General features: G+C 36.6%; 1 protein-coding gene across 6 annotated transcripts in view; it reads left to right on the top strand.

Annotated features, from left to right (window-relative positions):
• LOC6052250 (homeobox protein 5) overlaps positions 1 to 27,927 on the top strand; it is a 258,274-nt gene that overhangs the window by 201,754 nt on the left and 28,593 nt on the right. For 5 of the 6 annotated variants that reach the window (XM_038264780.1, XM_038264779.1, XM_038264783.1 and 2 more), the window contains 2 exons: positions 24,151 to 24,396; positions 24,633 to 25,187. In XM_038264780.1, the coding sequence (XP_038120708.1) occupies positions 24,151 to 24,396; positions 24,633 to 25,187 (801 nt within the window). The remainder of the gene's footprint in view (positions 1 to 24,150; positions 24,397 to 24,632; positions 25,188 to 27,927) is intronic. The other variant, XM_038264785.1, reaches the window with a different exon arrangement.

Here is a 27,927-nt window from a genome sequence, read left to right as displayed (position 1 = left end):
GGGGGGAAAGGTACAATGTTGTCCCTGGCCAGGATGCTCCCCCCAATCTCCCCCCGTCATAATCGCTCTGACAGATTCAAGGTCTCGGTCCGCATGCGTGCACGTGGCCACATCTGGCCAAGACGGGGATCTCATCTGTGGATGCTGGGACTGAGAGAGAGAGAAAGCTTTCATGGGAGGGCTGGGAGCAGGTCTGGAAAAGCGCTTTGTGCGGAAAACTGTGTGTACAATTTGATTACACGGTGTCTTTGACATTAGAGTGTGTACGAGTGTTTCGTCGGTGTGTCTGTGTGCGTTCGTGCGAAAATGGATGGTGGTGCTGTACGGAATGTCGTATCGCAAGACTAATCTGATTTTGGAATTGTTTGGAATTTAGATGGCTGTTTGCACTGGAAATAGCACTTGAGAAGCACTCGATTTGAAATTAAGTTTATTTAAATAAATAAGTTATTCTTAGGATAATTGAATCTCCCTCGCCCCGCGCCGGTAAAAAGTCATTAATTGTATTTGCCTTCGTTCGATGCGCTGCGGAAGGAGCTACTACTACACACAGTTCTAAAATGTTTTTAAAAGCTTTCGGGAAAAGTTTCAACTGCTCATCCCCAGCGCCGGCTAAAAGTTAGTCTCAAAATCCCCCACATTGGCAAATAATTACTCCTCCTGCTCACCGCAGACAGCACACACAGCACATAGTTGGTTCAACTTTTCTAAAATACTATTTTATTTCTAGATTCGTGCCCCCTCCCCACGCAAAAACCCACCACGTTCCTTGTCAGAAACAATTTCGATGATTTATGCCATTTAATTATGGTGGAATAAAACTAAATTGGAATTCCCGGCGAAACAATGGAAAACTACTTGCAGAAGCAGGCGTCGCTTTCCATCGGGGAAGGAGTGTCGGGAAAAGTTAAGGGAAAAAGTTTTTTTTTTTTTCAAGTACACGAAAGCATGCACCGAGATGCAGTGAACAGGGTTGGGAAATTTGGTTTGAAAAAAAAAACACAAAAAAATATATATTTTTTTTAACTTGTCAATAATAACAGAACATTAAAAACTTTACCAACATGAAAACTCTTCTTCAAATCAATCGCTGGATAAAAAGATTTTTTTGGAAATTACTCTTTTTACTTAAAAAAATCTGAAATATAACATTATTTTCTAAACTAAAACAAAATCTTGCAATGCTAAACTTTGTTAACATATCAATTTAATCAAATACTTAAATTTTAAATTTAATTTTCAAGTTTGATCATTGGTTATTCCAATCTTTCCACTGTTTGATCTTTTTCAAAAATGAAAAAGAAGAAAAAACCTTTAAAAAATTCAAATTTTCGAGCGAAAAATATAAAAAAAATCATTAATGTTTGTATGATGCTATCAGAAAATAATACATTTTCAAGGATGCATGAAATTAAAATTTCAAATTTTAAAATTCTAAAAAAAAACAACTAACATAACTTATAAGTTATGATTATAATCGTTATTTCAGTTTTGATTTGCTTTTGAAAAATGTATGGCGATAATGAAATTTTTCATTCAATTTCATTGACAGTAATATCTATTTTAGTTGAAATATTTCTTTATAAAAAAAATCAGCCGGATTTTGTTTTCCGAATGAAACTGAACTTAAAAATAAAAAAACACCTAAACATGGTGAGTTTGTTACATTTTTTTGCACGTACACTAAAAAAATGTTCTCAAAACTTTTGTACCTTCACATTGTAAAATTTACAATTATAACATTGAAAAATATATTTATTGTTCATAAAACAAAAATCTCCGTTAATAATTAGTCAAAACTCCAAACTATTTTATTCAGAAGACTACAAAACTGACAGAATTATATTAAATATTATTTTTATTGAAACTTCCATTTGTAATAATGCTGACTATTTCTAGAACAATATATTTTCACTATATCGAAATTTAACTTTCGCATGTCTTTTTCACTTTCAAGCTAAATTTCAAAAAAATGATCATGTTTCAAACATGTAAAAAATCTTAGAAAACAATTTGAAAAAATCCAATTTTTTTTTTAAATCTTCAAAAATTTTGTGATGTTTTAAAGAATACAGAAATTGAAAAATTGAAAATGCATGTTTTTTTAGGCGCCTGTACCATTTTTTCCTCAACGTTTTTGTCTCGATCTTCTGTCCATTTGACCATTTAGCGAATACATATAATCTGTTGAATAAAGATCAATTTAAAATTGGTATAAAAAATGTAGAATAATGTTTGCGCATTTCAAACATTGAGAATATAAAATATTTAAGATTAAAAAAATATCTCTTCTAGAAATTTTTATGCATGTATATGATAAATGAAAATAGCGGACCAATCTTTAAATCTATCCTAAACATGGACATATTAATTTAAAAAAAAAGTTTATTCAAGTTAATATCCAATGTAAATTTGTGCTTAATCGATAGGTATTATTTTTTTAATGAATAAAACAAAACAAATAAATATGTTAAAAATACAAATCGACTTTACCCATAAAAATTTTAAAGTGAAAAAATATTATTTCGAACCTTTTTTTATAAAGAAAATAAATTTCATGAAGTCAGATAAATTGAATATCTAGAACATTTTTTTTAATAAAAATAAATTAAATTTTACATTTCCCATCCCTTTCCCTAAGATAAACCTGGAAAATCGCACCTTCTTGCGGGCGGTGCACTTCTGCCGATGAACTTTCGATTTGCCCCGCGTGAATCGTATAACTTTCCTTACGCCCTGTCAGCTTTTCCAGACCCACCCCGAGCGATGTCTGGTTTTAACAAAATTGACTGCGCCCTGTAAAACTTTCGGCGTGGAGCAGTTCTGCTTTACGAGCCGCCGCTTCAAGGTGGAGCAAAGTTCTCCGCTCGAAAGTGTGCTTTGATACATTACAATCACACCGCGGCGTACCCCCTTTAAAGTATGCTAGCTTTTTTTTTTGGCTACGAGAGCGAGAGCGTTAAATAGGGAAAATCCCCAGGAAAAACTCACCATACTTGCCGCTTTTATCAGCGTCCATTTATTTACTCCCGCGAGCGTTTCGGAATCCTCCGGAGGGCGGCGAAGCCATCGCTGATGGCCATGAAAAGCTCATTTAGGGATGTCACCGGAAGGGAGGAAACTGGTGGTGGCGAAGTCCATAACTGTCAAGATGGATGCCCGAAGACAATTGAAATAACGAGTGCCATAAAAAAGTGCTTTCCAGCGATTATGGCAGCACTGCAGGTGGTCTTGCGGGATTTGATATTACGCAGAATGTTCTTGAAAGGCATTGCTGGAACATTACAGGAAATTCCTCTTCAAGAATTTTTGTAAAAGCAAAAAGTACAACTTTTCCCAAAAGTGCTTTCTCATCAGTTGCTCCTTTTTCGCCTCAAGCCAAAAATAATTAATCATTTCACTGTCACGGGCTTTGCGCAAGTTGTTCTGTTTATACTTTAGCCGTTGTCGAGCGCCATCGTCTACAGGGTGACGCCTTGATCTTGACAAAACACCACCCTCAGGTCGACCGTTCGAGTTCGTCGCTTCTTGCCAGCTTGAAAAATGTTCTCAAACATTAATAATCCTCCTGTGTCTGCCCGAAGGAAAGGCAAAAGTGTTGGCAGTAAATTTTAATTTTATTAAATTTGATAAACATACCAATACGCCAAAATGCTTTTGTTCGTTTTGTGGTTCGAATTACACAATTGATTTTTCCTTGTTTTGTTCATAGTAGAAAAGTGAAACCGCGCTCGAAGTCGAGAAAAAGCATATCAATCAAGCAGTGTTGCAGAGTTGGTCCTTCTTGAAAAACGTTAATAATTAGGGAGGTTCTTTAACATTTTAAACCAAATTACGTCTGAAAATCTAAAAAAAAATTAGTATTTTTCTGAAAATTTAAATAGTAAGAAAAAATAGTACCAATTTTGTCCACAAAAATTTACAAAAAAAATCACTCAAATTTGAGTACCACCCTACCGCCCACCATCAGCTGAGTTGGGCATGATTTGGAGCTTCGGTTCGGACCGGCGAAAATCCTAGCCGCTGATGGATGTATCCGTTCACACGGCATTCCTCAAGTGCGCTGCGGGACCCGGGTTGGGCGGGTGAATTTGCCAAGAAAGCCAAAGTGCCCTGCCCTGGCCAGAAAACAAATTTATGCACAGTGAGAAATTGAGCATCATTTTAAGGACAGAAGAAATAAAACAGAAAACAGAAGGCAGAAAACAAACATAGAATACTACATGGCCAAATGACCTAATGACCAAATGAATAATGACCAAATGACCAAGTGACCAAGTGACCAAATGACCAAAAGACCAAAACCTCAAAAGACACGAATGATCAAATGACCAAATGACCAAATGACCAAATGACCAAATGACCAAATGACCAAATAACCAAATGACCAAGTCACCAAAAGACCAAAAGACCGAATGACCAAAAGACCAAATGACCAAATGACCAAATGACTAAATGACCAAATGACTAAATGACCAAGTGACCAAATGACAAAAAGACAAAAAGACAAAAAGACAAAGAGACAAAAAGACAAAAACACAAAAATACAAAAATACAAAAAGACAAAAAGACAAAAAGACAAAAAGACAAAAAGACAAAAAGACAAAAAGACAAAAAGACAAAAAGACAAAAAGAAAAAAAGACAAAAAGACAAAAAGACAAAGACAAAAAGACAAAAAGACAAAAAGACAAAAAGACAAAAAGACAAAAAGACAAAAAGACAAAAAGACAAAAAGACAAAAAGACAAAAAGACAAAAAGACAAAAAGACAAAAAGACAAAAAGACAAAAAGACAAAAAGACAAAAAGACAAAAAGACAAAAAGACAAAAAGACAAAAAGACAAAAAGACAAAAAGACAAAAAGACAAAAAGACAAAAAGACAACAAGACAAAAAGACAAAAAGACAAAAAGACAAAAAGACAAAAAGACAAAAAGACAAAAGACAAAAAGACAAAAAGACAAAAAGACAAAAAGACAAAAAGACAAAAAGACAAAAAGACAAAAAGACAAAAAGACAAAAAGACAAAAAGACAAAAAGACAAAAAGACAAAAAGACAAAAAGACAAAAAGACAAAAAGACAAAAAGACAAAAAGACAAAAAGACAAAAAGACAAAAAGACAAAAAGACAAAAAGACAAAAAGACAAAAAGACAAAAAGACAAAAAGACAAAAAGACAAAAAGACAAAAAGACAAAAAGACAAAAAGACAAAAAGACAAAAAGACAAAAAGACAAAAAGACAAAAAGACAAAAAGACAAAAAGACAAAAAGACAAAAAGTTCAAAAGACCAAATGACCGAATGACCAAGTGACCAAAAGACCAAAAGACCCAATGACCGAATGACCAAATGACCAAAAGATAAAAAGACCAAATGACAAAAGACCAAATGACCAAAAGACCAAATGATAAAATGACCAAATGATAAAATGATCAAATGACCAAATGACCAAATGACCAAATGACCAAATTACCAAATTACCAAATGACCAAATTATCAAATGACAAAGTGACCAAATGACCAAATGATCAAATAACCAAAAGACCAGAAGATTAACATTCCAACGCCCACGGCTCCAAAAAAGTTGGAACGGTAACTTCAACTCAATGGATCTCGGGCATAACTCAACCAATCAAGATGATTCTTCTTTCCAGTGATTTGTTAGGATGTCTAAATGATTCTAGAACTTTGCAGAACTTAATTTGATCGAATCTGTAATTTTTGCGATTAAAAACATCGTTCCAACTTTTTTTTTCGCGTACAAAAAAAAAATCGCCAAAAATTCCGCGGAGGCAGTTGTTTTGAAAAAAGGTGGAACGATGTTTTCGGTCGCAAAAATTACAGATTTGATCAAATTAAGTTCTGCAAAGTTCTAGAATCATCTAGACATTCTTACAAATTACTGGAAACAAGAATCGTCCCGATTGGTTGAGTTATGCCCGAGAACCAGCGAGTTGAAGTTACCGTTCCAACTTTTTTGGGAGGCTTGGGCGTCCGTGTAAGTTGGACATGCGTTGGGCGTTCCAGTGTTAAATGACCAAATAACCAAAATACCTCTAGACCAAAAGGGAACAATTGAGGTTGCAATTTTCAACTAAACTTTGTGTAAAAGAATAAGTTTAATTTTGTTAGTTTCTCAAATATTTTCTTTATTTATAAAAAATATATTACTTAGAAGAAAAAAAAAATAGAAAACTGAAAAATCTCCCTTTTCACCGGTGCACATTCCGTAGAAGTGCTCTGGCTGGCCGACGTTCGGACCACTTTGGGTTTTTCGAAGATAAATGGCTGTTACGGTTTTTGGTATCTGGCCGGGCAGCAGTCGTGGCAGGAGGGAAATTCCTTGAATATTTTCTCTTATCTTACTTGGGAGAGCAGCAGCTATCTCCGGCGTTGGGAGTAGAAGGTGTGGCATTTTTGTTTGAAAATACATTATTTATTGATTAGCTATAAAGTTTACATTGTTGGCTGCTACTGCTGGGGAATCTGGTTTTCGGTGGAATTTTGCGAACCAAACTGGCGATTGTTTCCAACTTTATGTGAAATGACCAACATTTTATTACATTTGATGGAAATTGCTGGAAACAATCCTAACGCAATAAAAAAAATGGAAGGTTGAAAATGTAGTGTTCGAATATTATCTATTTTTCGATGTAATTTTACTCAATTTATGTAAAAAAAACTCAATTTAAGTGTAATATGTAAATTTACACATATAAATATGCAAAATTACATATTTTTGGAGATAAAATTACACTTCTTTTAAACCGCAATCGATGTAATAATACCATTTTTTTTAAATGTGCAGCTCACGACCCTCACCCGGATTCAACTTTTTCACATGTGTGTGTTGGTGAATCTCTCGTGAGAAAATTTTGTCATTCCGTTGTTTACTCCTTCCAGCCAGCAGTGTCGTACTAGCCTTTTCGAGGCGGCGGAAAATCGCGGGGATAAATTAAATCGGCGCCGAAAGAGAGGCGGCGAATCTTACCTTGAGCCAGATATTAAAAATGATTCGGCCGCGACGTGACGACGCGAAAATACTTTTCGCGATACAGATTCTGTTGAGGAATGTGACGAATTTCCGCAATATTGGATTACGAAAATTTTCTGTATTTACAATTGAAAAGGGACAAGTGACTTTTTAACAAACCTTTTTTCTCGAAACAATTGTATTAGAAAAAGAAATCGCTCAAGATTATTTTTTGAAAATTGTGATTCGGTCCGTGTACGCAAAACTCAAACCAAATTAGTTCCACTCTATTTCCAACAAAGTGACTTCACGGGACACCCTAAAATTTCTCAACTGTCCAACCGAAAGCCGTCACTCTTTTGATGGGGATGAAAAACAAATTGCCCCAAAACTGTCTCAAGTAGTCTTCTCATGACGGTGAAAACCGATATCCCTGTATGCTTTTTCTAAAAAGTAAATATTTGTGTTTAGCTAAATCTTCTCAAATCAATCTGGAAACGGGGCGTGACCCAAATTGGTTGCGACAAAAAGTGGCTGGCATTACCTTAAAAAAAATAAACGCTAATTTCACTTAAATTTTGAAGAACTGAACTCTAAACTGGGGAAATTTGAAAAAAAAAATATCATGATAAGTAGATTTTTTTTTTCAAAAAATATATTTGGACACTAGAGGGTAAAACCTTTACACGATTCCTCTTTCCCTTTTTTTGGTCCAATTGGTCCATGAGTTGGAAGATCCTCGCCGTTGGAACTGTGGGAGATAAAGGATCCAATCCGGGATTTATGCTGAATATTAATGCATTCATTCAAGGTTTTGAGCGCGTGGGTGCAACAAACAGTATATAGAAATCCTGCTTCTTGGAAGACAAGTGTTCGATGAAGGGCAGCAAAATGGGTGGCGCATAAATTATGGGAAATTTGTGTTTGCCCCCTCCCGGGCTTGATTTCGCAAACAAGAAAGCCAATTTTAGGGTGAACAGTGTGAACTGCTTCGAAAGTTACTTAAATTTGATGTAAAAATTCAGACAGAATTTGCACTGAATTCTTATACACTGATTTCCCATAGAAAAATGTGACACAATTTAATAAAATTAATTACTTCACACGCACTTATCGTGCTGCAAACAAACTAGAAAACATGGCAATTAAAATTTCACATTTGTTTGAGCGCCTTTTGAGTGGTTCTATTTATCTTCGCGATTTTGCGCCTCAGTGTGTACCATTTTTCCTCACATCATTTTCGCGAGACCTTGGGACAAAAGGTTAGGGTTTGTTTTGAGACTCCAATCAAACGTGTCGCAGGAAAAAATTGGCTCTTTTTTTTCTAAGAAAAATAATTGTTTAATTTCTGATTGACGAAAAAAAATAACTTTTTATTTGTCTTTTGACTTAGTCAGGAAAATGCCCGCTAAGAATCACAAATACAAAAAATTACTGCGAAAGCTTTAAACACGGAAAGCAGAATTTTCTTAAATATTTTTCAAAATTACACAATTTTACGAAATTTTCTCAAAACATTTACAATAGAAAAAAAAATCAACTCAACATATTTTCCCCTGTTCACATTCCGCATTAATTCAAACATGTTTACGACACGTTCTTCGCTGCGTTGTCTGATAGCTGAAATGGAAAGCAAGAGGAAAAGTCCGGGAAAAAAAGTTCTACCGGGGTGAGAGTGACGGAATCGTGTTTTTTGTACAAACGAGTAGTAAGGTTTGAGCGAGCATGTCGAGGAAGACGTAACATTCATGCAATCAACTTTAATGCAAAAGGAAACGGGGAATTTCACGAGTAACTTAACATCAGAAATGTCAAATGATTCGGGGCGTCAGATGACAAGTGAGAAAAAACAATCCATTGCTTGGCTTTGCTCGGGAATAATTTTCTACACACTATGATACGTGTAATCTGAGAAATGAAGCTTAAGCGGAACATTTCTTGTTGCTTGAAAGTTTCAAAACTAGCATATCTTGTTAAAAGTTTTCCTTTAGCCACAAATTTTTTTCAATGTTTTGTTTTGCAATCTACGATATTTCAGTATATTTTTTGTTTAACAACTTCTACAAGCTTTGTTTTCAAGTTATTGTAACGATAACAAATCTAACAAACTATGTTCTAGACAAACTCTTATGGCGTTACACATTTCTTTATTTTGATTGGAAAGTCTCATCTCCACTTACTATCGCCCCCAAACCAGCAAGAGTTCAGAACCAGACAGACAGTGACAGCTGCTGGTTTTGCTACTGATGCTGCTGCTGCTGTCTTATCTCGAATGTTTCTGCCACACTTTCGTATTATTAGCTGCTGAATACAATAACAATAAAAGGAGACGCCTTTGCCGACCCAAGTTTATAATCATACGAAAAAAAAAACGATACTACGGGGCGTCTCACAACACAAAAGAAAACGCACACGGGAAAAATTGGCAAAAAAATAAATAAAATAAATAAAAGTGAGGAAAAACGACGACGGCAGTCTCGGGACGACTTGAAGCTGGGCTGATCTGTCGGGGTTTGTCATGCACACATATTGCGAAATATATTGCTATTTTGACTCGATTTATCTGTCGTCTCCGGCGACGAATCGGGATGATGGTGTTGGTTCTGGGGAACCATATTTTTTGCGCATACAAACAGCAGAATTCTTTTGACAGAATACATAAAGCTTGGTTAGAAGGGGATAAACAAGGTTTAGTGCGCAATACTTTGAAGGCATTTTTTGGTTTTAAAATGGATGATAATTCTATTTGAATTGTGAGACTGATAAAAAATGTCAAAAATAACATTTCTTGATAGCAATGAATTCAAAATAACAATATTTGTTAGTTTAAACATTTTCTGTTAGTTTTGAATCAACGTTGCAACACTAACAATACAAGTAAACATGAATTGTAATAACACATTTTGTTAATTTTAGCACCTTGTGTTTTTTTTTTTTTCTTGAAAACAAATCATGTTCTTACACAACTTGAAAAACTGAATTCTTTAATAACATTTCATAGCATCCCTATCTACGCCCAGCTGGCTAAATGGCTCGTGATGGGTTAAAATGGCGGCCAAATTGCCAGAGGGTCGCACACAAACATTTAACCGGCAAGCCGTTCCGATTAATTTCGCCACATTTGCTATCAGAGGATGGATTTGATAGAAGAGGAAAAATCGTTAAAATATCGCAGCAATTTCCCAAAGCCATCGGTAATTTCGAAAATGTCACCATGTTTTCATTTGCGCCCTTTGCGATGTAAATTTACACGTAAAATTGTGTGAGTGCGCTCTTTATTAAGCCAGTTTGAAAATTGAAAACAAATAAAAATTCCGCTTTGTACGGTTTGCGCGAATATATTGTTTGGTTTTTTGTTTTGGTTTACCCATATGCCGACGGCGGCAATGTTTGAGCTCTTTCGAACTTTACGACCCGAAAATAAATTTTTGTGAGCAAATAGTAGTAAAATTTGCCCTCTCGCTCCAATGTTTGTTTGGTTTTGCGCATTTTTGAGCAAAGTAGCGAAAACAAAATAAAAGAAAATCCCATCTAAGCTAGTGGTTACCAATACATGCCCAACTAAACGTCATTGCACTTTTGAAAATCGCACTCACACACATTCACACACTTAATGAGATGAGTGAAAAGCGGGGGGAAAGGAAAGTTATGGGAGATTTATTTCCACTTATTTTTTCTTCCCACGAGGAAAGGAAAACATTCCTTTCGTCTGCCATCATTAGGGAAATGACGAGCAGCATCACACATGCACACACACATTTACGTGCCTTTTTTGGCAGGAAAACAAGAAAAACTCAGAGAGTATTATTTTACTGCGCCCTCTCGAATGAGTGGTGGTGGTACTAAAAATTGTGGTGTTTATTCTTCCCACACGTGCCGCAGACTCGCTAATATGGCAATCTCGTCACCGACGGGTTTGGGAAAATTATGGCAAAAATAATTAATATGAACCCTGGGTGGAAATTGCATAATTTTGAATGTTTTTAACCAGTGCTGGGTAAAGAAACTTAAGCTTCATTTGGTATTAAACCATAAATCAAAAATATCTCTCAGATTGCATATTTTGTTTTTGAAGGTGTTTGCAAAACCAACCAAGAGAATTATGGATTACTAAAACATAATTTGTTAGAAAAATATGTTTATAAAATCCATAAAAAAAATCTACCAAAAATTATGTGTTGCTTTTGGACAACTAATCACACCTTGTTTTGATTGTTAAACTAATAGCAAATTTAGTTTTTGCATTCGATTAGCAAGTTTTGTTTTTTTTTTTGTGAAAGATAATACATTCAATTTTGTCTCGACGAACGGAAAAGTGTGTCTGCAAATTAACTGATATAATCCATTTTTCTTCAACATTAATTCGTAAAAGCGTGTTTCATCGCTAGTTTGCTAAAGAAAATTCCTAGTCTTCTAGAAACTAAACTTACAAGCTGTATTCAGGCAGCTACAATTTCAGTTTTAGGAACCCGACCAAAAAAATGATGAGTCATTAGAGCATAATTTGTTAAATAAAAAATACTTAATGATTTCAAAGTAAGATAATATGCTTCAAATATTTGTGTTCTTTTGATGGCAAATAAGTTCTTTACAAAACCCGATAAAAATAATGTTGAGTCATCAGAACACAATTTGTTAAAAAGAATACTTTTTTAATTTCAAAGCATAAGCTTCCAATATTTGTATTTTTTATAGCAAAATTTTAATTTTCAAAACCCGACCAAAACAATTTTGGGTCAATAGAACACAATTTGTTTAAAAAAAGTATTTATTAATTTCTAAGCTTAAAATTATGCTTCAAATATTTGTGTTTTTTTTTTAAAGCAAAATTGGTTCGTCTTTTTGGGAAGCGGCCGTGGCTGACTGGTTACGGTGTTCGCTTTGTAAGCGAATGATTCTGGGTTCTCGATTCCCATCTGCTCTCAACGAGAAATTTAAGAACACATAAATTTGAAATGATGAATATGAACGAAAAATCAAAGTCGCTCGAGGCGGGGTTCGATCCTCCGTCCTTTGGATTGGTAAGCAAAAATGCTAACCACTAGGCCATGACGACTTGGTGAGAGTGGACTGGAATTAGGAATACTGTTCACCAATCAGTGAGGTACTCCTGGATATTAGCTCCTGAAAAGTGCTTAAAAAGTGCAAAAATGCCTCACGGCAAGAAAAAGAGGCGGTCCTCACCAGCAGGATCGGCAGATTTGAAGAAGCTAAAGAATGCCGAAGCGCTACCTGCAAAGCCAGGCAGTTTGAGCAAGGACGCTCGAAATTCGTCTGGAAACCAGTTCGCTACCCTCCCTGTGGACGTGAGCGAGAAGGAAGAATTTGAACGACGGGAAAAGTTGCCACCCATTTTTGTGAAAACATCGTCATCGGATTCGGTGCGAAAGTGGCTGACCGGATTTAACAAATCTGGTGCTTTACGAGCTTCCATTCGCTTGTGTGCTGATGGACTCAAAATTCTGCTACCTACCAGAAAGGATTACAACTACGTTCGGGATTTCCTGAACAACACAAAGATTGAATACTACAGCCATGACGATCCAGGTAAACGCCCCATGAAACAGGTCCTCCGAGGCCTGTATGACATGGATGTGAGTGTGTTGAAAGAAGAGCTCAAAACTCTTAAGTTGAACGTGATCGAAGTCTTCAAGATGACGAGACACAACAAGGACATCAAGTATCGTGATCAACTGTACCTGGTTCATCTCGAGAAAGGATCGACAACGCCGTCTGAGCTGAAAGCAGTTCGGGCAATTTTCAACATCATCGTGACTTGGGAACGTTATCGACCAGTGCACCGTGACGTGACACAATGTTCGAACTAATAATTAATAATTAAAAAAAAAAAAAAAAAGGAATACTGTTACAGAGAGCGAGTTGTGGCGCTATAACCACGGCAAATAGTGTCCAGGGCATTCGTGGAAATACAATGTCCCATCCCAGAGGGTCCCGGAGTACCAAACCTTCTTAGCATGGTGCTCCCAACGAATCTCCCAAAATCTCGGAGCGTATGGTGGTGTGTCCCCACGCTTCTTCCTCCCCTGTCGATTCAGAATTGTGTTGTTGTTCGAACACTCAGTGCTCAAACTCAACCCAGTTACGAGTCATCTCTGCGATACGGCTTTACGCAGTAGGCCTGGCCGCTTTAACGCTTGTGATGTTTCAATGCATTCCGATGCAATGGCGCACTACAAATGTTAATAAATGACAAGAAGAGTGCTAGGCGTCATCTAACCTAAGGCACTCTCCAGGATCCCTTCGAAAGATTGGCTGCGCTAGGGTCTGATTAGATTAGATTAGATTAGAAAGCAAAATTGGTTCGTCTTTGTTTAAAATAGCAAATTACTTAAGCAAAATTTGTCAAAAATATCAGCTTCTCCACGAATCTCGTATCGCAAGAACGTAACAACCCCGGAGTCATTTCTCGCCAGCGAAATCTGGGTTTGGCCAGTCATTTTCCGTCTCGGTAATTTTTATGGCTGCAAAAATTGCTCTGCTCACAGCAAGCGAGCAAACCAGCATATCGCCTTTGTGTACGTCGTTGGTGTACTTTTTATTTCTCAGAAAATGAGTTCAATTTCCAAGAATTCGAGTTCATTCAAGCGTGCGAGATTTCCTCTATACGACACAGCATAGTAGTAGCCGGGGCCAGTCATTCATAACTTTCGCATTTCGGTCACAGCTGTCAGTTACATAGTCGGCGTGTGACGCAAGTTAAAAATGTTTAAAAAACCCCGGTCACTTTACGACTCAGCTCAGCTGAGAACGGGATGTCGCAACCGTTAAAGTCCTCCTAAGCCTCCGTGCCATTTCGGAAGAGTGTTGGACGGAAGCTTTCAACTGTCACGGCTTTGAACTAAAAGTTGGAATAGTGGAATAGTTGGGGCTGGCTTTTCTAAAGAGCTTTTCTTGTTAAAGGCTCAGAAAACATTGTTTGATGGGGTAGACATGGCTGGATTTTAGGAAAATGGCATTTAGAGTGGTGTTTGTTGAAGTTGCGCATATTCGCCACCAGATGTCGGACTTTTATCTAACGTTCATTGCATACAAGTTGCTTGTGGTCTTTGTATGACATTGTATACAAGTTACCACATTTTTGTCACGAGATTTCGATTTTCCATCTAATTCAACACTGTTTTTGACATTTTCATGGACATTTTTTATATCTGACCACATAATTGCTTCAGGAAATTGAACAATTCATTTATTCGTGTCCTTTACCTTCGCCAACGTTTAATTGCCCTGCAGAGGGCACAACCATTTCTTGGCAGCCTCGCCCTGAATCGTTTTTCATCAAGTTGGTTTTCCTCTGAGAAATCAGTGTCAAGGGCCGAGTCTGCCCTTACGGGAATGGTTCCATTGGCATTGAACTAGAAATCCTGGACGCAAACAGCAAAACACACAGTCACAAAAATGGATCGTTAATTTCGATAAATTGAATTCGATAACGACCTGCTCCCGACTGGTGGTGCCTTGTTGATGTCGGCTCGCTGTAATGATGTTTGAGCTGGAATCAAGGCGGGGGGCTCCCTCTACCAGGTAACCGAATCCCCAAAGTGTGTCCTTTTTAAGGCAAGCCAAGCGGAACGGAAAGCGTTAGTCTCTAGGAGCCGTTTTATCTTTGATCTAGGCGCTGACGACGTCGAAAACGGCGACGACGCCACGCCGGTTTCGTAAGAGGAAAAACAAATAAAATTGACAAATCGTTTTGTGGGAATGGGCAAATTTTCGAGGGAGTAGGCTTCCAGGGAAAACGGAAATGGAAGTGGGAGTGGAAACATATATCTCAATTGAGGCTTTTCCCGTAAACCCTCGACTGACTTGCTCAAAATGTTTCAAGAAGCCCTACTTTCTTGGATTTTTTTTCAGACTCTCGAGGGTTATTCAATTCATAGTCGAAAGGGACGTCCTCGATAAATCGAATTTTCCCTGAAACCATCCGTAATGTGATCGCGGTAGCGAAAGACGCTTATTGAACTTGACGGTATCCTATCATCGGAAATAATGGAGTTGAAATTGTTGGAAAATTGCATTTAGAGTATTGGAGATGCGTCTATTCACCACTAGATGTCGTGCTTTTATCTTACCTTTATTGTATGCAAGCTACACCCGATTTTTGCTTTAATATGATATTGAATACAAGTTGCAACTATTCTCAGCCACGTTTTGGTCATGGCTTCACTAAAAAGTGAATTAATTCTTTTAAAAATACCATTAAAATTGCAAGCAACTAGGTCGAAATCAAGTTCTCCTCCAATTCCGTTTGGCACTGAAATTTTCAAGACCAAACGCCAGCTCCCTCGTCACGGCGCGGCAGTCGCATCCGAAGTTCAATGTCAATAAAAAATTAAATAAACAAACAAACGACCAAATGGCCGTCAGCGAGGGGAAAAGCTAGACCAAAGGGGTTATGTTTTCGAGCTTAGAGGGAAAAACGACCCAATACTCACACACAGAAGCGCAGGAAGCATAAAAATTTCATTTCATTTTCCGGATTTCAAGTTTTTTTTTCTTTCTTTGTACTGCTGCAAATGGAGCTAGTTTTGAGCCGGTGCTTTCTCCTCCGGTGCAGGATTCCAAGACGATGTTTGAAAAGGAAATTCCCTGCCCCTTTTTTCCTTCCAACAGAGCTGACAGGAGACATAAAACGAATCAAATTATAATAAAGAGTTGCAGAAATAGTTTTTTTTCCTTCTGTCTCCATGGAGTGGTGTCAGAGGTGCCAAAGTTTGACTACATTGCAAATAAATTGAACTTAAAAAAAGTATAATTGACATAATATCAATTTTGTCAAATTTAACGTTAAAAATTATTCTTCAAACAAAAAGCTAGTGTTGCCAAACAAATTTTAGAAGTGCTCACAGTGAGCAGGTGGTGACATGTTTAAGCATTGTTCAATTTTTCTTCTTGTGAGCAATGTATTAACTCTTGGCGAGCTGTTCAGCTCTGTGAAGAGAAAACAATTTTCTTGGAGAAATGAAATTTTTTTTTCGAATATCTCAATGACAGTGTATTGGTGAACAAAGGTTTTCCAAATTTCAACTTTTGCCATCACTGCATGGCACATCTGTTCCTCGAACCTTTTTTTTTTTTCTTATTCTCTCCCCTCAATAAAAAGAAGACCCTGGGAATGCTTATGTAATCATACATAAACATTTGTACCGCTCTTTTTCACAACAACCGTCGCTCGAGAAGGGGATCTGCCACCACCACCGGAAATAGTCCGGATTGATATTGGAATGTCTTGGTTGGCGCAGAAAGTTCCGGCCGTCGGGGAAAATCGGCCACGGGGAAATGGCATTATATTATAATCAAAAGGAAAACCTTCCCATCATTTCTTAGCGAGGCATTCTGGCACCGGAAATCGATGTTGGGTTATTTCCAGTTTTTTTTTCGCTTGGTCTGATTTCCGGAAGCGGAAGTAAATTGAAAATTGGTGTTTGGAAAGCATCATAAACACCTTTCGAGGGATGGAATGTAATTGGAAATGAAATAAATATGTTTATTTCCAATATTTAGGCGTGACATGGATCAATCCGCGAACGATAAACGCTTTTCATGTAAATTTACACTAAAGTAACTGTAATTTTTTCCATAAAGATTATTTCTGCAAAAAAAACTTTATTTCTTGTTTATCTTGTAAATAAATTTCATCAAAACAAAAGTAATTTTTAAAAATGCTACTTTTTTATGTCATGTAACAGATAACTAAAAGTTACATGAGAGTCGTGTGAAAATGTAATTTCAATGCAACCGTCCAATTTCTACCAATTATGAGTTTTCAATACGTATCGAATGAGCTGGAACATAATTGCAGTTGGAATGAACATGTTCTGTTAAAAAATTTGTAAGCGCGAGAAATGATAGTGGTTTCATTTCTCGCGTTTACAAATTATTTGACATTGTTTTTGAAGAAAATTTACATTGAAGGAAGTGTAAAATTTAAGTTTTTTTTGTGGTGTTTCAAAAAACTTATCTGTCATGAATCTTTTTTTTTTAAATAAACCATAAAAATTAAAATTTACATCACTTGTCATAATCCTTTCTGGTACATGATATATCATGTACTTTTTTCTTTGGAGAAAATTTTAAATTTACATGCAACTTTACCTAATTACTTGCAATAAATACGAAGATTTGCAATCTTAAATTCATAACCGACTGCAAAGAAAACATTCATATCACAAAGTGTCACCGCCGATAAATTCCACCCGATAACACACCCCCTTTTCGACATTACAGTTTGACAGAAACTAATTTCGATATCGCCAAAACCAGATGGCCGACCAGACACACCCATCCCTTCGGGATTTCGATTGGCCAATTTTGCCTCTTTGCTGGTCCGACAGGAAAATGTCTTGTCCCCTTTTCTCCCTCTATCGAAATTCCAGTCACTATTTTTTTTTTGTGCGGGGAATAACTTTCCCACCATGGAACAAAGAAAGTAGCAGTAGAAATGGGAATAAAAAAAACTTGTCTTTCTGTTTGTACAACTGCCTTAGCCAAAAGTTTTCTCGCGTCAGAAACTTTTCGGCGTTGTTTCGCTTTTTTGTGTTATTTATTTTGGTGTGATTTTTTGTCTTCTGCTATAGTTTTATCTCAACAATATCGATAAAGAGTGCTATCTTTTTGTAGGGTTGAGGAATCTGTAATTGGGACAATATTATTATTTCAACATTAGAGGAAAGCCGTACGCAATTTTTTTTTTCTACGAGAGATAAGTGTAATATTTACGTTACTTTTTTTGTAAATTTAAATAACATTAAATCGATAGTTCCATTACAGGTTTTAGAAACAAAAATAATAAAGTTTACATGATTTTTTATGTAATTGGTTAAAAACCCTGAATTAAAACTCAAAAATATGTACAAATAAACCATCTTTTCAAATGTGAAAATCATCAAAAAAATTACATCACAGTGCATGTAATTTTACTGTCCAGAATCATCCCACTTTACCCTCTCTCTCAGCCAAGCCGATGACTTTCGAATAGTAAAAGATTTTTTTCCTTTCGACGTTCGATTTCTACGACGTCCCAAAGTCTAGGAGTGCATCGTCCTAAAGAGAAAAGAACATCACAAAAAAAATATCGCCTGCGAAACGGAAAATCAGTGATAATCATTCAAGTGGAAGATTCGATTCGAGAATCGTCGTCGTTTCGCAGACGTTTGACCTGCTCCTTGAATCGCTGTTTTTTGTTTGTGTGCTCTTTTTCGACGCTGGGAAATTCGAGAGTCCAATGAAATTAGAATCAAATTAGTGAATGTTGTCAATGCTCGCAACAGTTGCGATTCAATTTCGAGAGGGGTTCGATTGATCGCGTCCGGATATCCGGGGCCTCTGTTGGTTGGGGCTACCGAAAGATTGATTGGAGGGGAAAGGACTTGTGATTCAATTTGCTCGTGGGCGGTTCGGCTTTTCGGTTGCAAAGTTTTGCAATTAAAATTGTTTGCTGGAGGAGGGAATTTAATTTGGCGATTTGATGAAGAGTTGTGTAATCTTTCAATCTTTTATCATAAAAGGAATAACATTTAAATGTAGTTTTTTCTCTTAAATTTTACATCAAATTATACGTAAAATTACAAATTTTCATTCAATTTTACGTTAACCACGTTTTCTTTGTGCATAACTGAAGACCAAAAAAATGGAAGCCTCTTCCAACTGATTCAATTTTCTAATCAACGAGGTCTCTCTTCTTCCAAGAATCCCGCCTACGCAATTCCATCCATGCAAACAGCCTGCGAAAACCACTGCAACTGTTTCCAGCCCAGTAGATCTGTCATCCCGTGCCGTGGGTGTGACAAAACTAATAAAGCCTTTGTTGTGCCACCTGCTTCCAAGATAAAAGCATAATTTGAGCATAATTCTTTTTACGTGATTTGATTCCCTTTCTATGGAAGGACTTTTTGCTCCATTTGGTTGGCAAAATTTTTGGGATAAGGTTTTTGGAGTTATCGATATGACATTTATAGAAATTCCGAAAAGATTTTTATTGAATTTTTTTCTTAAAATTACACTTTTTTCAACTGTGTTGTCATTTATCGTTAAACTCATTAACCACCCCCTCACACACGCTGTTATGAAGCAGCTGGGACAACCACAAAATTACTGGTGGGAAAAGTTTCGCCCCTCCTTAATGGCGTGGGTTGTGGAATGAGTGTCATCTCGTGAACGAATACCAAGCATTAATTCGTTTCTGAAGTAAGTTGAAGAGGAAAATAAATCAGGTATAAAATCACAGTCACTTCCATGTAAATTTGTATCTGACAATTTCAAACCAAATGTCACTTTTTTAAAACATGTTATCGAATCTTAAAAAGACGAAATAAACTTTTATTGGAACTCATATTTGATAAAGTAAAACGTAGAATACATAATTACTGTCAATTTCATGTAATTTTTTCAAACACAAATTTTCGATTTTTAATGCATAATTTTGAATCTTACAAAAAAGATGAACTTAACTTTATTAGATCTCAAAGTTGATAAAGTCAAGCTAAATGTTAAATTACAGTCATTTTCATGTATTTTTTTCAAACCCTTCAAGAAACGTTTTCATGTTTTTCAAGCAACAGTTCGAATCAAAACACGCAAAAGCTCTCAAATCGAACTCTGTTGCTCATTTAGAAGGGGGCCATCCCAGCGCGCAAATGTCATCCCCTTTTATTACCGTGGCTGCCGGTGCGGTGGCGGTTCAGCAAGATTGATGAAAAACTCCCGCAGGGAAACATTGCACGGTGGCTTTTATGACCACCCCATGGTTGCGTTTTTCTTCGTTTTATTTTTTCATTCCCGTTATGAGTGTTGCACTTATCGTTGGGTTTTCCAGCCAACTTGAGATTTTCCGTTTTTTTACTCTCTCGTCAGCACGTAATGAGAAAGTGTAAAAATGTAGAACATAAAATTAAATCCTCTTATTCGGTTCGATACCGTCTACTGAGTAGCTTCTTGAGGCGTGATTGAAACAAATGATTGCTTAGTTTTGCTTATTTTTTAAGAAGAGGCAAGTCATGTAATTTTACTTACAGTTATGTGCAAAATTACCTACCATTCTTACATAGAAATGAACAGAAATTTCTAATATTTTCAAAAAAAAAACAAATCCCCTCTGAAAATTCCAGACAGTTTCCATCGTGTTTGCGTGTGTTCACCGATTATCACCCCTTTTTGTGGTGCGCAAAACTTTGTCAATTACTCAACCGATTTGGCGGATCTCAACAGGGAGATTGCCAGGAGAGAGGAAGTCCTTTTAAGAAAGAAACTTACTAAGCATCCACCCTGCATCATTGATTCTTCGCGGTGGCAAACGCAAAACTTTGGCTTTGTGATGAGCAGAAAAGCTTTTTCCAAGTGTGCGCGGTTTTGCTTCTCGTCGACGGAAAGAAAAATCTCCAATCAATTTCCCCACGTTGGAAAAGGGATTGCTGGGGCAGTGATGGAAAATTCTTGTGAAAATCACATATATTTGAATATCCTCTTTCATAATTAAATTTATTGCTTTGAAAAAATACATAAATTTGCATGTAAATTCCATGTAAAGATGTGTGCCAGATTAATGAAAATAAAGAATAAAAAAACAAGTTATGATGCCTTAGATTAAAAACTGATCACATGTCAGTATTGTAACGATTCGAATGTTTTGAAAACATTACATTAATTTGCATGTAAAGTTACAAGTTTTTTTTTTGTCAAATAGCAAAAATATTTATAATTTAGTTCTGAATCACTCAAAAATGTTCACGCCTTCGTCTGGAAACCGGAAAAAAACCCTGGCGATAAAACCACCACGATTCGGTTGGTTTGAGGACCGCACAAGGAGTGAATTAATATTTTCGCACTTTATTTATGCGCGGTGAACCGCAAGCTTTCTCGCGAAAAGCTCGCCGTACGAAAAACTTTCAAGGCTGCCACATTTATTCGCGAAAGGAAAAAAACGCAGCGGATTTAACTTTATCATTTGGCGAGCAAAGTTTCGCGACTGTTATGCAACTTTTTTGTTCTACTCAAAAATGCTAAAATTGTGCTACTTTGCGCACGATTGAAATTGACAGGACGGTGCGCGATTCTTTAGGAAGTGGAGTGGTTTTTAAGAATAGATATGCTCCACTTATTATGCGAGGCTTTCACCGACTTGTCTTCCGAAAGCTTTCAACAACCCGGTTGTTATTTCTTGATCCATTATGATTTATTGCCTTCGTTTTGCGATGGCATTAAATTCAAGGTGAAATTCAAATCGAAAATACAAGGTCGAGCTCGATTTCCAAATTTAGGCTTTCTATTGTCGTACAGTGAAGTGTATTGCTACCACAAAAATATTGCATATTTTACATGTAATATTACACATTTTAGTAATTTTGCATGCTCAATAAAAAAGCATTTAAAAATTTAGCTTCATGTAAAATTTGCAGCGCGCAATTTTACATTCAATCCAAATTACTTACATGCAATTTTACATGCGATCCAAATTACTTTCATGTAACATTCGGAAACGTATGAATTTCGATGAATTTTAAAAGCTTGTCTTACACAACATTACATGTAATTTTACAAAACTGAATCAGCACACCCAAAACACTGCACCCAAAGTGTTACCAAATCAACCAAATCGAACCGTTTCGCTTCGACGACGACGGTGTCTCAAAGGATCAATGGCCCAAATTCCGCGGTGAGTCAGGTCGTTCGGCGTCAGTCAAGTCTCAAACCACCGCCGTCGTCCTCAGTGACACGAATATCGAACCGTGGTATTATTCAGCCAAGTGCTGACGACTGTTTGAGACTTTGGTTGCCAAAAATAGCCAAACAATTTGAACGGATAACCTGCCCCCCAACGAAGACGACAACCGCTGGGCTTAATGTTACTTTGTTTCTTCGCACAGAGCGTTGGGGAAATTGTTACGATTTTAACGATCAACTTCCAGCACGAACCCATATCGGTAATAGAGTCAAATGGCCCTGGAGCACGTAAACGTTCGCGAGGTTCACACATGTTACGAGTGTTACTTACATGTCTCGCATCGATGTGTACGTGTGTGAAACAGCTGGCGGGAAGATGTCGGTTTCAAAGTGTTTGATTGAACGCGAAGAACCCTCTCTTTAGTGGGAATGGCGCTTAAACATCCAAAAATTGTGCACAATTACTCATAGTAAGAAAAATGACATATTAAATTGGTAAATCTAATAATTCAGTAAAAAAAATGTTGTTTTTTACCTCAAAACTGTGTAAATTCACAGCTTTTTGAACGTAATTTCATTTTTCAACATAAATTGTGACAAAATTACATTAATAAAGATGTACATTTAAACCATCAAGTTATACAGATTTTATATTTCCACTTTCTACTGTGTGCAGATTAAAAATCATAATTATATTACATCTGAAAATTTTTAAAAGTTTAATTGCAAACAAATGTGCTATCCATATTTAAAAAAAATAAAATTTACCTCTTTTTATGTGTAATTTCACAAAGAAAGAATTTTGAAAAACTACATCACAAAAAAGTTTATTTATACCGTCAAAGACTAACACAATTTTTAAGTTGAAAATAAGGTAGTTTTCGCAGTAAAAAATATGGTGATATTACATTTTTTAATAGGTAATTGAACTTTCTCCACGTTAATTGAAGGAAAATTACATCGAAAATGGGGTAATATTGAACAAATTTTCCTCCTTACGAAACTGTTTTTTTACTTTGTTTTTAATCTTAGTTTTATTATATTCTTTTATACCAACTTTTTCTTTTCATGAATTGATGTAAAATTACACTAAAAAAATCAACATCTCAGACCTTGTATTAGAAAAAATGTGTATCAATGCCTCAAAAAATGATTAATATTTATTTTCAATTTTAACAGCAAAAACTAGTAATTTTACATACAGTTTTATGAAATATTGCATTTTTTTTTTTTTTTTTGCTCTAAGGTCATTCACATGCAACTGAAAAACTTCTTTTTTTCTGTGTAGGATCCAGAACTGTTTTACCTTCATTCTAATAAAATATGAATTTACCCTTTCTACGTGTAATTGTATTTTTTGAACCCAAAAAGTTAAAAAATAAATCATGGAAATAATACACCTAGAATTTGCTACATCTTCCAATTCAGAAAAATTGGTTCTATTACCTCTAAAAATGTGTTAATCCACGTCTTCTCCGGAGTAATTAAATTTTTTCAATATAAATTGAAATAAAGATTTTCACCAACACAAGAGATAATACTACACCATGAAATTTCAGACCTTCTCTATTCATTTTTTTACGGGGTAAATTGATATAAAATTACATGGATTGGATTAAATTTACACCGTTCTTTACCTACAAGTTTTATATTGTTTACTGTGTAATTCTAGCGCATAATCTCTTGGTTCTAGCGGCAACCTCTCATTCCAAAAAGTGACCATTTTACTCTCGATCATCTACTGTGGCTATTTTGACAAGAATCGTAAGATTGGCTAAAATACTAAAAAAATACAATACATTAAAAAGTGACTTTCCCCATACAAAAACGTATGGAATATGTGGAAAAATTATTAAATAGGGTTGAGATGAATCACCGTGCGTCTCCTTGGGATTACTTTTTGGTGGAGACGCATGGTAGTTCTCATAAACTTTCTTTAAATTTCAGATAAAATTGGTTGAATGATGAGAAATTGTGGTATGAACGAGTGATATTGTTGCACAACGTGTAGTTTAGAGCGGCACAAGCCACACTACAATGAGAATTTCTCAGGAAACAATCGATTGCCAAACACGCAGCTCTAACATTCTAGCTCCAGTCAGAAACACCGAAACAAATGAATAGAAACAATACCGTCCAATACTAGCAACTAGATACCGCCACTAACACACCGCCTTTCGAAGTACTAGAATTACTTTAAAACTAGTGTACAAAGCCACTAAATTGAACCCCTTTAAGTCAACCCACCCGTTTGAATAGTTTTAGTGTGTTTGTTGAGTCGCTTTTGCTACATTGTTTTTCTCCCTTTTTCTTCTTTTTCTTCCCCCCAATTCTAACCGTAACATGCCCGCGCGCACCTCCAAAACTTCGCACTACTACAAATAAACCACCACAACCACTTCTTGCAACAATCCACCAACAATTTTGAATGTTGTCGTGTCTCGTCCGTGTGACCCACTAACAAATGTAACCTCGAACACATAAAAACACAAACGTACACAGAGCCACGGAAAGAAAAGACTGACGGCCAGGGTAGTAGCGCCAATGGCGTCGATCAACAGTCGACTTCGTCGTCGGCAGGATCGTCCCAGGTGGCGACCATTGCCGACCAACTCCAGCAGCAGCAGCAGCACCATCACCACCACCATCAGCCGAAGCCGGAACGTCCGAACTCGCTCGGACCTCCGGCGACCGTGGCCAAGCTGTCCGTTGCGACCCGCCGGGGTCACTGCTACCACAGCGATGGTTGTAAGTACTCGTAGCGTTGCGTTGCGCGTGTTGATGTTGCTCTCGTAGCTGCTTCTTGTCCATTTCGTTCGTCTCACCATAGACCGCTGAGTTACACCCACCCACACACACACATTGATTCATTCTGCTACCAGACTTGTTTAGTAAAAAGGCTTGATACACATTTGAACTGCAAAACTGAACCACCATTGATCAAAAAGAACTAACCCAAAATGCCATTCTCTCTTTCCTTACAGTTCAAGATAATCAACGGAAGACGCCACCGCCGAACAGCGAACAGCTGCAGAACCAGCACCAGCAGCAATCCAACCAACTCCCATCGCAAGCGGCCCTGTCCGCGGCGGCGGCTGCCGTGGCCCAACAGCACCAGCAGGCCCTCCAGCAACACCACCAACTCCACGGCCATGGCCAGCACCCGCACTCACACCACCTGGCGAACCACATCATGCTGTCGGAGCTACCGGAACCGCCGATTCCGGTGTCCGAAATCGGTCCGATTCCGCCACCGCCAATGTTCTCCACCCCGAGTCCCACGCTGATTGGTGGACGGTCGATGACGCAGCAACAGCAGGCACTCCACCAGCAACACCACCAGCAACTTCAGCAGCACCTGCAACAACACCAGCAACACATGCAGCAGCAACAAGCGCTGCAGCAACAGCAGCAGCAACAACAACAGCAACAACAGCTGCATGGCTCTACTAATGTGCATTCCACTACTACCGGTAGCAATAATAGTATTAGCGCGAGTAACATTATACCGTTAGATATGAACGATTACGATTACGATGGTGAGTACACACACTGCACGCACGCACGACTGCACGTAGGGCAGCGAAATGCCACGTGTCGAATCATTTTAGAAACGGTATACATTGGGGCAACACTTTTAATCATAATTGCTTTATTCAAGCTTAATTACATCTCTGTACATCGAGAATTAAAAAAAAAAAAGTTGAAATTTCCTTCAAAAATGTCATACCCTAATACTAAAAATGCACAAAATATATTTGCTTACTCGATTGATAGCATTGATAACATCAGTTACCATCAGCATAGGTTGGCCAATAATTTATATGCTTTTAGTTATTTCTAAATTACAAAATCATGCTTTTTCTGTCATCCTCGAATGACGAAACAGCCTATTTTTCATCGCCAAAGAATAACAGTACTGAAAAGTACTTTTCAGCATCAATTTGAGTGGTGAATTTGTATCGAAAGTCAATCCTTTCCAATACTGTTTAGGAGTTTGACACTTATCTTGACGGCCCGAGAAAAAAACAAGTACAAAATGTGCAAAAAATAGGTATTCAACTAGCAAAACTTGTTTTTTTATTTAAACTCTCAGTCGTATTTATCCATGTACGACTCGTGCTGAAAAAATCGTCTTTCTGTCACTTTTTTGGCCGAAACAACTATACAGCGATGTTTTCATGTTATCATATGATCATGTAAGCCATTTATGTGTATATAGAGCTAGTTGCACTTGAGGATGACATTTGAAAAGGGCGTTAGTTATATAAATACTAGGATGTAACAAAAATGACTTTTTGGCGAGCATTCAAGGGTTTGTTCCGGTGGGCATACTGAGCCCAAATCCAAAATATGAGCTTGATTGGACGTAACAGGAGCTGGCGCTCCGCTCTTCAATTTTAAATGGGATTTAACCCGTAAAAAAAGATTTTTTTTCAAAAATGTCACTTTTTGAAGCATTTTGGCCACTGAAGCGTTTATTTTCAACATCATTGGCTTGTAGGCCAGATCCTTGCGCATCATTTGGTATATATAACATTGAAATTTGGAGCACCCTGGAGCTCGGTACAGACCTTCAAAGTTTGGTATTTTTTCGAAAAATCGGCCCCGGCGAAATCAAATGGCGTCTCGGGCGTCTCGAGGCGCGACGCATATCTTTTTTGCCGGTACCGATTTTTCGAAAAAAAAATGCCAAACTTTGAAGGTCTGTACCGAGCTCCAGGGTGCTCCAAATTTCAATGTTATATATACCAAAAGATGCGCAAGGATCTCGCCTACAAGCCAATGATGTTGAAAATAAACGCTTCAGTGGCCGAAATGCCTCAAAAAGTGACATTTTTGAAAAAATCTTTTTTACGGGTTAAATCCCATTTAAAATTGAAGGGCGGAGCGCCAGCTCCTGTTTCGTCCAATCAAGCTCATATTTTGGATTTGGGCTCAGTATGCCCACCGGAACAAACCCTTGAATGCCCGCCAAAAAGTCATTTTTGTTACATCCTAATAAATACTTTTGTATCTCGTAAATTAGATATTGTTGTATCTTGAAGCTGTTTCAAAATGAAACATTGTTAAATATTATGATCATATCGAAATAAATATTTTGAAAATTTTGAAATGGGCGTAATAGTTAATGCTTGGCCTTTTTAAAATATTATTCTTGATTCCAAAATTTTCAAAAAAAAAATCGAAGAGATCACAAAATTTCACAAATGTTTCATTTTTCAACATTGAAAATTAGTGCTAAGATATTGGCATTAGAAAGTGTTGAAATAGGGTATATGTCCCTATTTTGAGCCTAGAACCTATATTGGACCTATTCACTTAAATTTAGTAAATTATAGCTCAAATACTTACAAAACTTACAAAAAAACATTTTTCTTGTTTCTTTTTCCTCCATTTTTTTTTTTTGCTTTTCGAAACAAATGTTTTTAGAAATTGACAAAAACTATTGTCAATAGTCACTATTGCCACTATTTAAAAATATCGAAAAACGGGAATTTTCCAGTTAAAAATCAAACTTTAAGTTGCAATATCTTGAAAACGGTGCACTTTATCGAAAAATCTTTAAAGCTGGTACAAATATTTTTAAAAGTTTTTGTCACCCCCCCTTTCAAAATTGGCCCGAAAAATCAGGGCGCAAAAAAAATATTTTTACAATAAACTTCAAAATTTCAATGAAAATTCAAGTGCAACCAACTGAAATCAAATTAAAATACATTCTCCTGCGTTTAAAATCATTTTTAGCATGTTTGGGTTTATTAAAAAATCTTTAGATTTTTTGAAAATTTTCGATGCAAAATCTTTTTTTTCGATACAATTTTTGTTTTTGTCAGATCTTAGATTTTTTGAAAACTAATGATTGCAAAACAACTAAACTAGTGTAAAATGCATTTTAAAACACTTTTTTCATTTAAATGTAAAGACTATGGCTTGTTATTAAAATTTTTATATTTTTTTATTTTTTTGCCCCCCCCCTTGACCTCGGCCAGGGCCGAGGGACAAAAACTTTTTTAAATATTTGCATCGGCCTAATAAGTACTTTTCGATTGCAAATTTGATTTTCATCAAAAACTTAAAAAATAGCTCAAATTTCTATTTTTCACAAAAAACACATTTTTTTTTAAAACCAAAAAAAAATGAGCTTAAAAGTTTCTGTCCATGTTTCTCTATGGCTTGGGTCCGTAAGTTTGACACTTTTGGAATAAGAAGACAACAACATCCTTCGTTGCTGTGCACCCTTAAAAGTTGCGGGTTTTTGTCCCCTGAAACATATATTTT

This window comes from Culex quinquefasciatus, chromosome 3, assembly GCF_015732765.1.
Source record: "Culex quinquefasciatus strain JHB chromosome 3, VPISU_Cqui_1.0_pri_paternal, whole genome shotgun sequence".
Classification (NCBI taxonomy): Eukaryota; Metazoa; Arthropoda; class Insecta; order Diptera; family Culicidae; genus Culex; species Culex quinquefasciatus.
This window is presented reverse-complemented; position numbering and strand designations above follow the sequence as displayed.